Genomic DNA, 12,551 nt, shown 5'->3' on the forward strand with positions numbered 1-12,551 from the left:
TAATGATACAAGTATACAGCAAAATCTTTTCCTGTAACCATTACAGATTGCAGGCTGCTAAGTACAAAGGTGTCCACGGGGGCTTGACTTTTGTCTTCACACTCTATAACACAGAACTAGCTGCTTGGCAGAGAACAGTGCAGCCTGTCTGCACAACAGTCACTCACCATCTCATCCTCTTGGGAGACAGAACTCCTACATGGGTGTGTGGCGTAATTCTAGAGCAGACATATGCTGCCACTGGCCTGGCTATAGTACGAGATTAAATTGTGTGACTTACATGGCTGGCATCACATTGTTCTGGATTTTTTTTCACACATGTCCATTCCATTGTGTTCAGCTGTTTTGAGTTCATATCAACTTGCCAGCAATTCTGCTACCTGAATTCACAGCAAAAGCTGCTGCGGACCAGTGTTCCCCAACCCTGTCCTCAAGGCCCACCAACAGTACATGTTTTGTGGAAATCCACAGAGGTAGTTAATCAGCTCTGCTGAGACACTAATTACCTCACCTGTGCATGTTTGTGGTTTTCTGTAAAATATGTACTGATGGTGGGCCTTGAAGATTGGGTTGCGGAACTCTGAGTTAACTTACAGCAATCTGGTCACAGAAAATACTGTGAACTGTGAATATTATGTTTTTTCCCCGCTACTAATGTTAACAGAGTACGCTCCCATAGTAAGGCTGGCATGACATTTATAAAACATAAATCAATAGGAGAGATTTTATCGTATACCATAACTTGTAGGAGGGAAATGGAAGATTAGCGGCATGCCATGCTGATAGAACGCAGTTTATGTGTATTGAATCTACGTCTGTATTTAATAGGATTTTTGATGATTGATGTATAGGGCTATTTACAGCAAAGTACACAGACGCAGAAATTGGACCTTGCACATTTAAGAAAGCTAATGGCATGTATAACTATATAATATATTTTTCCCCTTTGCTCTATTTTAAGGTACAACCTTGAAGGACATTTAACAAATGCAACCTTTCCAACCGGAGAAGTCAGCAGTTTCCACAGCGATATGGAGAAATCCACACGGGTTGAGCTAGACACTTCGAACAAAGAAAACGTTATCGCCACGACCAACATATCTGCCACAACCATTGTCTATGCCTTAAAACAAGGTACTGCAGGCCATGTGACAAAATAGGTCAATGCTAACAAGGGAAAAGCTTTAGTTTTCTGTATCCTGAAAAAGGTCAGGTTTATTTACCGTGTTCTTTCACAGCATATCGCTTTCCTGTGTCACTTACACTGATATTTATAGATTAGACACAAAGGGCTTGGAATGATTGTGAATCAAGATCATTTTCTATTTACTCTAATACTTGTTAATTTATGCAGTGCTTGAAAGTTCAATTTAAATAGACAACAGTGTGCAACAATGACTAAAGGAAGCTTATTCAAGCAAGCCTGATATTTCATGACAGTAGTTAAAGTGACACTCCCCTTTTGTTAGCTCGATACATTGTAAGGATTGCACAAGTGCGATTACATTTTCTTGCTTTGTTCTGTCTGCGGCTGCCCATAGAGTAACACAATAGGCTTGATTGACTAAGAAATCCTCAGAGATCTCCAAGCATCTCCAGTGAGGCCTTCAGAAGTTATCCTGCAAACCTGGACTGCGTCTTTAAGAATGGTCTACTATAGGGTGGTTAAAGTGAACCTCCAGACTAAAGATCTACTCAGCAGCACCGAAAAGTCTTGGTGTTTCTTTAACAGTTTCACAGCGTCTTCTTATCCAAACCTCATTTTTAGCTGCACTGAGGAAAACTGCCAGGACATTTTCCCCTGATTCTGTGCAAAGCATGATGGGATTTCTGATGTTGTTCTTGTTTTGCTGTTTTGGTGCAAATTTTATTTTTTTTACTTTGAATTTGAGATCTGAAGTCTAGTGCGCGCAGCTGGGAGGGGTGATCAGGACACAGGACAATTAATAAAAAAGGAACACGCGCTAATGATAATGATTTTATCTATAAAATTCTCATGTACATAGGTAAAATACTAAAACCACACCTATAACAAAACACTCATGCCTTTCATGCTATTAGCAATCATACCATAAATTCATCAGGTGTATTAAAAACCTCTTCCCAACAACCTGAACAAATTAAAATCTACACCTAGACTCTAGATTGCTTGTTGGTAGTCCTTAGTAGCATATTATCCCTGGAGCATGGATAAAAAGATTTTTCTTTTCTTTCTTTCCAGCAACTATTCCGAAAATAGATCGTGTATTAAGATCCTATTCATGAGAAGAGTTGATCAATTTTGTGCAATGGACAGGTGTCAGTTCCAACAGTGCATCACTCAGCCTCAGTGGATTCAGCCCGTTTGATATGTGCTGTCAGTCTTTCACACAAGCACCTTTTAAGACTTTATAAGTGACAATGCATAGATCAGCCTCAGTGGATTCAGCCCGTTTAGTATATGCTGACAGTCTCGTTTAAAAACGCTTTTTCAAGCGTAGCTTTACAGCAAACTATGTTCAATCAGAGTACCTCTATGCTTAGAAGCTCCTCTCCCCGATCTTCAAGCTTGTCACTACCTGTCCCTCAGAGGGGCTCACAATCTAGTCCCTACCATAGCCATATGTCTTTGTGTGTATCATGTAGTGCAGGGCTTTTCAACCTGTGGTACGCGTACCACCAGTGGTACTTTGCTGTTGGCCAGGTGGTACACACCAGGTTTGTCTGCCACTTATCCTATCTTGCCTCCACAAAGTTCAACTCCCCTCGTTCGCTCCCCGCTGTGCTGCCCTGCGGCATACTTCAGACCTCAGATCAGTGGTGAAGAGACAGCCAGGCATTCTGTGCACAGTGACAGTCTGGTTACTGCTGATCTGAGGTCTGAACTATTCTGCAGGGCAGCACAGCAAGGACCTCGGGGGCTAAAGAGGATCCCACCTTCCTCTACAGTAGAGAGGATCCAGCAAAAGGACACCCAAAGATCTCCTTGTCAGCATACCAGCATACGCCTTAGCAGCTCTCCGCTTTGACTTTGGTGGAAACAGCCGAGACTGATCGGGTCCGCTCTACTGCGCAGGCCCATGGGTGAATTTTCAGGTGATAAAAGTTGTACAATTAGTGAAAAGATTGAAAATCCCTGATGTAGTGTATGTATCATAGAAAAGGTCAGCTATGGCAGCCTTCACTTTTCTTGCCTGACAAATTCCTTTTGAAGTGGATCCATTACTGCAGTTTGGAACTTGCCAACCAGAGACAACATATTTTCCTTCCTTTTTGCTTATTACTGGATTTTTATTGTAATGTAACCTGCCCAGGAAAAGTTTTCTTTAGCATGGGTCTGTGTGGGGTTGATGGCTTAGCCAATATTCATTCCCCAATCAACAAGCTAAATGGTCAGGATGATTGGATTGTAGGTTGATTGAAAGGTAATTTTTCGTCAGTCCATGACTTGGTGTCAGGGCCAGATTTACCATAAGGTACTGTAGGCATGTGCCTATAGGCTCCTGATGATGAAAAAAACAGCTCATTATGACTTGTCATTATGATTTAAAGTAAAAAATTACTTCACACAACCACTGATCATGAATCAAAAAACCTTCTCTGGACCCTACAGTCCTCTCTAACTATTGTCCAGTCTCACTTCTACCCTTTGCTTCTAAGCTGCTGGAACAACACATCTATTCAGAACCGTCTGACTTTCTGTTTGCTAACTCTTTGTTAGACCCCCTCCTGTCTGGTTTCCGTTCTCACGGCTCCACTGAAACAGTTCTCTCAACAAAGTTGCAAACGACCTCCTCATTGCAAAATCCAAAGGCCAATTTTCTGACCTTTCCTCTGCCTTTGACACTGTCTATCATTCTCTGATTCTTCAGACACTGTTTTCACTGGGTATCAAGGGCCTAGCACATTCCTGCATTAGCTCCTGTCTGGACACTTTTTCACTATCTTATTTTACACTTTTCACACTTCTATTTGTTGGTGTACCACAAGGCTCAGTGCTAGGACCTCTTCTCTTCTCCATCTATATTTATGGCCTGAGACAAATAATACGCTTAATTGGTTTCCAGTATTACCTCTACGCTGATGACACTCAAATCTATCCCCCAGTGCCTGACCCTTTTACATTATTATCTCCAGTCCCCAACTGTCTGTCTGCTGTTTGTGCATTCATGTCATCCCGTTTCCTCAAACTTAATGTAAACAAAACAGAGATTATGATATTTCCTCCATCTTTCATTGCTCCCCTGCCTATAGTTACCATTAATGTAGAAAATTCCCCAATAACCTCAACTCCTGAAGCTTGCTCTTTCAGGGTAGACTCTGAGCTCTCATTTAAACCACATATTAACACATTAAGAACCTCCTGCTACTTCCATCTCAAAAATATCTCCAGGTATCATCCCTCCCGGAATTCTTGGTTCTCCATAGAGACCCTCTTGTCATCCAGCTTGGACACCACCTCTCACTCTCGAAAATATAGGCGCTCTCACAAGTGTCACCTTTTCTTTGTAATTTTCTGCCCCAGCCTGTCCGTCTTGCTACAAGCCTGGAAATTTCCACACGTACCCTCAAGACACACCTGCTCAAACAAGCCTATCATTTGCTATTGCTATAATTTAAAGCTCACTGCCTCATCTGCTAACCCCTTTGTCTACTCCCCCAGTGTCACCACCCTACTTCCCTTTTTAGATTGTAAACTCGGAAGGGCAGGGAGCTCTCCCTTGTGTTTCCTGTTTCTGTGCATTTTATCAAATGTGCATCCTTCAGTAATGGTGAGGTTTTTCAAACTACACATCAATTGTATATATCTGAACTAGTTGTCCTGATTGTATAGTATGTTGAACTGCTCATGTATCTATGCCCCCATTATTGTATATTTGTATACATTGTACAGTGCTACAGAAGTTTTTGGTGCTATATAAATAAACAGAGAACATTTTGGGCATGATAATCAAATTTTCATAAAGTAAAAATTCATAAATTCTGGCGGGGATGTAAATGTATGAGCATAACTGCTCTTATAGCTTGTTATTTGTGTAACTCTTTACTAAATATTCCTGGAAGTGTGTGACCTCATCCTGTAAAAGCAGACATACACATAAGTGTTACTGACAGTAAGAAGGGAGGAGGGCACAATGTAGACCACTGTGGTCTGCTGCAGATACAGTTGTTAAAAAACAATCTATCACGCAAATCACTTTATGAAACTAACACTAGTCATTAATCGCTAACACCACAAGATTACTATATGTTTAGTTGTGAGAAAATTCCATGGTTAGCTGTATTATGGTACCCATACACGGTACAATAAAAACTTCCATTTCTTTCAACAAAAAATGATCAAATGAATGAAAGTTGAAAAGAATCTTTTTTTTTAATCAAGAAAATGGAATGATTATACCTTTTTTTCTATAAAAATCCGATCAGACATCAGACCGATCAGACCGATCAGAAAAATCTTTATATTCGTCCAACCGGAATAATCAAACTAAATTATCTAATTGAAAAAAATGAAAAATTGTACCATTTATGGGCACCTTAACTAAGACTGAGACATCAGGTCTCCAGGTTTGGGAATATCCCGCAGTTCGGACAACGGCATTGAAAAAAAAATAATTCAGTAGCATTTTTGCCTTTTTCCTGCTTTAGTTTGTATATATATGTTATTGTTTCTACACTGCAGTTGGGAAGCTTTGTTTACTTTACACACGACACACACACTAGTAGTCTGTATGAAAAAAAGTAACAAGTGTATTATACAGAAAAATCATACTACAAAAGAGCATAGGTCAAACACTGTTGTTACAACTTAACATAGGTTTAGAGTGCAAATATATATCAGACTGGCCTACCTAAGCCCGCTTAAAAACAGGCTCTAGGTAGTGATATTACCACGCCACCCCCGCCGCCAGTCAGTGCGCGCGCGTTCCTGAACCGCGGTACTGAACGTGGCCCCCGCCCCCTTCCCATGTGTCTGCTCGGTCACAGCACCAGAAGAGGGGACAGTGGCCGTGGGGCATACAGAGAGAGAGAGAGAGAGAGAGAGAGAGAGAGAGAGAAAGAGGGGTGATATTAGGAGCAGCTGGTGACTCAATGAGCAGCAGCAAGTAGGCTATTAAATGAGGGTCAGCCTTCAGCACCTCAGTCACCTGCCTGCCCTTCAGTGGTCACCCACCCTCACCTGCTGGAAAGCTGGAATCAGGAGAAGGGAGAGACAGACAATATGACAGAGACATCTGGCTAGGCATGACAGCAGCACACTGCTCCAAAAGTGCCACTGTAGTCCCAGGGAGCTAGAGCCCAGAGGGGATAGCAGTGCCATCACCCACCTCACCTACTACCAGCAGGTAAGCACATACAAGGAGGTCAACGAGAGATCGTTATTTGATCCAGGCGACATTGCAGGGCTGATATACTGTACAGACCAATCACTAGCCTATGAGCTAGTGAAGCGTTCTGTTGGGCTATGTGAGGTGGGGAGGTGGAGGGATGTTGGAGAGGCGCTCAGCCAGCGATTGGCCAACTCGATCTGCCCGCAGTTCGCTGGCTGAGGGGATCAGGGGCTAATACATACAGGATTCTCGTGGTTGTGAGCAACCTATTGTAAGCTAAACCTATTGTCCCACTGAACCCTCCCACTACCGATGCCTAACCTGAACCAGCCTCCCCCCCGGGCACCTTATCTTAAACTCCCCTGTCCTCGCAAACCACCCCCCAATGGCTTAACTCTTCCTTCCCTATGCCTAACCTTAACCATCCCTACCTGCATTAAAAATTAAAAAAGTACATTTTCAGGCAACGCCACAGGTACCCATTAAAGGAAACTGGAGATGGAAACTGGAGATGGGGGGGATTAAAAAAAGTTATACATACCAGGGGCTGTTTGCTCCCTCACCATTCTCCCAGGCCACCTCGATCCTCCGCTAGCCAGCATGTTAGGTCTTTCAGTCGAGGCGTACTGCGCGTGTGTGGTCGCATCGGCTTCCATCACCAGGAGCACCAGTACCATAGTACTACCCCTGGACTGTGCATGCGCCCACTCACCGCGATGGGAGGAATCACCGGGGGATCAAGGCGGCACGGGAACGAACAGCCTAAAGAGGGCTGGAGGATATTTGTCTCAGACTCTTAGGCACACTTTAAATTTATCGGTAAGGAAAGGAAATTTGGGAGCCCGACAAATATCGGGAGTCTTACAGATAAATTTAATGGGCCCCTATGGTGGTGCTGAAACTTTGCCCAAAATTCCTTCTTTCCCCTAATTCACACAGATTTTTCCAAGTTTAAACAATATTTTTAATTGATTGTCGGTTAAAATTGATGAAAATTCAATCGATCAGGCACATGGGGCAATAAATGCACTCTTATCGAATGTGCCAGGATTTGAATGGAAAAATCAATAAATCTATGGATACCTTCAGAGTGCTGACTCCATTTAACCTATGAAGATTTTCTGTCCAGTCTGATTAAATTTTAACCTAAAATCGATCGAAAATATTTTTCAAATTAGATGGAAAATATTCATTAGTCTTGGTGGTTGTGGTGGGGTCCGAGAGGGGCTTGGGGTTATTGGGGTGGCAGGTCTGGGAGGAAGGAGGGGCCCCACAAAAAAATTTGCTATGGGGCCCAGTCTTTCATAGCTACGCCTATGGCAGGGACAGTTAGGTTTTACTGTATAGGATGACTCAGAGGTAGTTCATATATCAGGCCGATTGGCAATGGCCAAATGATAACTTTTGATGAAAAAATATATATTTTGTCAGTGGAATTTCTATAAAGTTTAGTATGCAGATATCATATTCTAATAAGAAGCGGATAGTGGCTTTATACTTTATCTCCTCTAGTTTCGTCAGTTAGACTGTTTCAATGTGTACTGGGCACTTTGGCTCTATGTTACCCAGCAACTACCGCCAGAAAGACATTTCACATAACATACTGGGTATCATTTTTGCTATTGCCAAACAGCCTGATACATGAACTACTTCTAATATATATATTTGCTTTCTAACCATATGTTAAGTTGTAACAACAGTGTTATCCTATGATCTTTTTCAGTGTTATTATTCTGTACAATACACTTGTTACTTTTTTACAGCCAAACTGCTGGTGAGTGTGTCATTTGTATATATTATTGTCTCTTGATGGACCCAATGCCCACATACCTATAGTGTACAGCTTCCCGGCCAATCACTTCACTGGTATATGAATCTATGACTTGTATGTAAGCTTCTTTCACTCCCTGTCCTGACCAAACATTCAACAGAAGAGGGAACTTTATGATGCTACACAGGGCTGGTTCTAGACTTTTCGCTGCCTGAAGCAAACTTGTGAGGATGCGCCCCCTCCTGAATTGGAATGATCGCACAGCACCCAACAATTTGCACCTCACGTTATAGGTGAGCCCACAAAAAACACCCTCAGTATAGGTAGGTAGCCAGGTATAGGTCCCCCCAGTATTGGTAGCTAGGTACAGTTGCCTCCAGTATAGATTAGCCAAGTACAGATGTCCCCAGTGTAGGTTGGCCAGGCACTCTCTTCACTTCCTGTTTCTGCCTGGTGCTGTCCCCAGACTTTTTCCGCCTGAGGAAGTTGCCTCATTTGGCACCATGGGCGCCCTGGCCCTGATGCTACACCATTAATGTTCACCTTGGGGCTGCTTTGTTTAATGTAGAATTCTATGCATGTGTAAAGATTTTAGTTAAAGCAAACATTAATTGTAACTTAAAAAGCAAGCGTGTCCTTAAAAAAAAAACTATAAAGTCTAAGTCCCGTATCATGGGCTCAGGAAAAAACTATAATGACTTTAACAGTGTTTTTGCCTTAACCCCCCTCCCCCACCACCACCACCCCGGCACCCACCGAAGAGTCCTGTATGCCCCACCAAGTGCCATGGCACTCTTTGTATCCATGACACAGAGTGCCGCTGAAGTGCCACAGCACTCGTCTGTAAAGGGTGGAGTTTCACAACAGAAGTCAGTGCATAGAGTATGAGATAAGACAAAAACACCAGTGAAGCTGCTATAAGTTTTTTATGGAAACACGATACAAGCAATGTTAATTTTAGACTTTAATGCAGGCTTAAAAAAACAGACTTTGGCCTTAATTCACTAAGATCATGCTGGAGATAATTAGGCTAGAGAGAACTTACCACCACACAGTGAGAGAGTTATCTTCTCTCCATTCCTTAAATTACCTCCTCTGTAGTTAAGTTACCTCCACTGTAGTTAAGTTACCTCCTCTGTAGTTATTTTCACACGCAGTTAATTAACAGCCTGTCTTTAACTTTAGAATTCTGGAGTTATTTTAAGGATTGAAGAGTTAACTTAAAGACAGAAGAGTAAACTTTAGGTTTGCCTGAGGTAAAATGTTTCCTGAATACTACGTGCCTTATCACCATGGTGTTAACTCTAGAAACATTATTAACCACTTTAGCCTAACTGGATGAAATTTCTTGTCCAGTTAGGCTGCGCGCACTCCCGCGGGTCGCGCGCGCTCCCGCGCCCCCGCTGCTGGCCGTTAGCCCATCGATCAGTGAAAGGGATTATAAATCCCTTTCACTGATCGGACCCCCCCCCCCCCCCCCCCCCCGGAGAAAAGCCGACAGCGTCTCTTCAGACGCTGCGGCTTTTCTGAGCTCAAAAAGTTCCCCTACTACAAACTTCTTCCTGGGAGCGAGCTCGATCGCTCCCAGGACTTTTTGACTGTGGCCAACTTGTGGCCAAATAGTAAAACTACACCTACATGCATTTTACATTACACATACACACTTTTTACATTAAAAATTACCTGTTTACCTCCCACACCAAAAATTACCCACATACAATTTTTAATTATTTTTTTTTTTAAATGTACAATAATAAAAATAAAAAAAAAACATAAATAGTTACCTAACGGTCTGAACTTTATAAATATGCATGTCAAAGGAGTATAATAATATATTTTTTAAAAATTATGGGCTTGTAAATAGTGATGGACGCAAATTGAAAAATTGCACCTTTACTTCCAAATAAAATATCGGCGCCATACATTGTGATAGGGACATAATTTAAATGGTGTAATAAGCAGGACAAATTGGCAAATAAAGTACATGGGTTTTAATTACGGTAGCATGTATGAATTTCAAACTATAATGGCCAAAAGCTGAGAAATAATGATTTTTTTCCATTTCTTTCTTAGTATTCCAGTTAAAATTGATTTAGAATAAATTAATTTTCAGCAAAATGTATCACCCACATAAAACTTAATTGGTGGCGGAAAAAAGAAGATGTAGATCCATTCATTGTGCCGAGTAGTGATAAAGTTATTGGCAAATGAATGTGAGGTGAAAGTTGCTCAGATGCAAAAAAAAATTCAACCCTGTGGGCTTAAGTGGTTAAAGACAGGAGATAAGCTTAGTGAATTTAGGCCAATATCATTACCTTGCAACAACAAACATGCTTACTACAGTTAAGGTTAGAAGAGAGTACTGCCCCCCACCTCACCCCACAGCCATCAGAGCCAGGGTAGGCAAGAAAATCAATGCTATTGATCTAGGCAGCTTTTTAATGTTACTAGCAGGATGAAATAAAGCTATTTTACATGATTAGAATATGCAAGTGCCAGCTTACTCTCTTCTAACCTTAAATCTAATTGCTACCTGTTTTCTGTTTGAGCTTGAGCACGCCTCATCTAAAACTAAACTACCCTGCTTGCTATCTCTGCATGTTTGCAACTAACAACTCTATAACGCCATTATTACTGCAGTGCCTGTTCTGTCCTTCTACTTTGTACATTGAATACTTACTACAGTTTGGTCCATATTCACAAAAGCACAGTAAAGTTGACATGGGGATTAAAATGTTGCCATTATTTGACAAGGTAGCGCATATTGCATAATTATCAATTCTCATGTTGCCTAGGTAACATGAGCGTTGCTAGGGTAATGTGCCCTACATTACTTGCATAGCACATGTTACTGTAATGTTCATGTTACCTAGGCAACATGGGTCGTGCCAAATGTGCAATGCATGCTACCTTGTCACTGTAAGTAACGGTAAATTAACGGTCAGGGCCTGTTTCCACTACACGCAGATTGGATGCAGAATGGATGCAGAAAAACTGACTCCAATGAATGCCTATGGGCCTGTTTCCACTAAACGCGATTTTTCTGATGCAGATTTTCCTATTCATTGGAGTCTATAAGAGCCTGTTTCCACAACACGCAGATTTGATGCAGATTGGATGCAGAATGGATGCAGAAAAACTGACTCCAATGAATGCCTATGGGAAAATCTGCATCAGAATAATCACGTTTAGTGGAAACAGGTCCATAGGAATTCATTGGAGTCAGTTTTTCTGCATCCAATCTGCATCAAATCTGCGTGTAGTGGAAATAGGCCCTAAAACTGTGCTCCCTGTACATGGCAATATTACTGTTCTTTTGGAAATATGGGCCTACATTACCACTTTTAACCTATTTTGGTTCCTGGACATAGAAACTACGTCCAGGAACCATGCGCGCTACCGCGTGCTCCTGCAGCCGATCGCGCTCCCGGCCCGTGGTTTGTTAGCCAGGCAATCAGTGAATCGGGCTATGGTGCCTGATCACTGATTCCTCTCCCCCGCTGAAAGAGCGACAGCTTCTCTCGGAAGCTTCGCTTTTTCTGGCTGTAACGTACCCCATGCGTCGCTCTAAGCGTGTGTTACACTTAGAGTGACGTCATGTAAACAAACTCATGGCCGCCATCTTGTGGCCAAAAAGTAAAACTACAACTAAAAGTAAAAAAAATAAAATTCAAACACACATTTACATTATAAATCACTTGTTTACATCCCACCCTCCCAAAACTACCCAAATAAAATGTTTAATATAAAAAAACAAAACATTACAATAAAAAAAAACATGTAAATATTTACCTAAGGGTCTAAACTTTTTAAATATCAATGTAAAGATGAAATACTTCTATATTTTTTTTATTTTAAACTTGTAAATAGTGATAGATGCAAAACAGAAAAAATGCACCTTTATTTCCAAATAAAATATTGTCGCCATACATTGTGATAGGGACATAATTTTAAGCGGTGTAATAACCGGGACATATGGGCAAATACAATACGTGAGTTTTAATTATGGAGGCATGTATTATTTTAAAACTATAATGGCTGAAAACTGAGAAATAATGAATTTTTTCTGTTTTTTTCCTATTCTTCCTGTTAAAATGCATTTACAGTAAAGTGGCTCTTAGCAAAATGTACCCCCCAAAGAAAGCCTAATTGGTGGCGGAAAAAACAAGATATAGATCAGTTCATTGTGATAAGTAGTGATAAAGTTATAGGCTAATGAATGGGAGGTGAACATTTCTCAAGTGAAAACGATGGAACGCGAATGGGTTAAGGTTCCCAAGAGGTGACCTTGGTGTTTTGCCTGAATTAGCATTGCCATCTTGCTTGAGATGTCAGCATTATGCACAGTAGATTGTAAAGTTTTCTGCATTTTTTCTGTTTCTCCCTGCATGGTGACCACGCATTGCCTGAAGTAATTAAGTCACTGAAAACTGCCTTTTTTTACCTTCACTGGTTGCAGAAAATAAATA

At 41.4% G+C, this 12,551-nt stretch overlaps 1 protein-coding gene across 9 annotated transcripts in view; it reads left to right on the plus strand.

The window, feature by feature from the left end:
- Positions 1–12,551, plus strand: part of TENM1 (teneurin transmembrane protein 1) — a 1,180,670-nt gene that overhangs the window by 1,122,058 nt on the left and 46,061 nt on the right. For all 9 annotated transcript variants that reach the window (XM_068251163.1, XM_068251165.1, XM_068251162.1 and 6 more), the window contains one exon: positions 962–1,134. In XM_068251163.1, coding sequence (XP_068107264.1) covers positions 962–1,134 — 173 coding nt within the window. The remainder of the gene's footprint in view (positions 1–961; positions 1,135–12,551) is intronic.

This window comes from Hyperolius riggenbachi, chromosome 8 (assembly GCF_040937935.1).
Source record: "Hyperolius riggenbachi isolate aHypRig1 chromosome 8, aHypRig1.pri, whole genome shotgun sequence".
In the NCBI taxonomy this organism is placed as follows: domain Eukaryota; kingdom Metazoa; phylum Chordata; class Amphibia; order Anura; family Hyperoliidae; genus Hyperolius; species Hyperolius riggenbachi.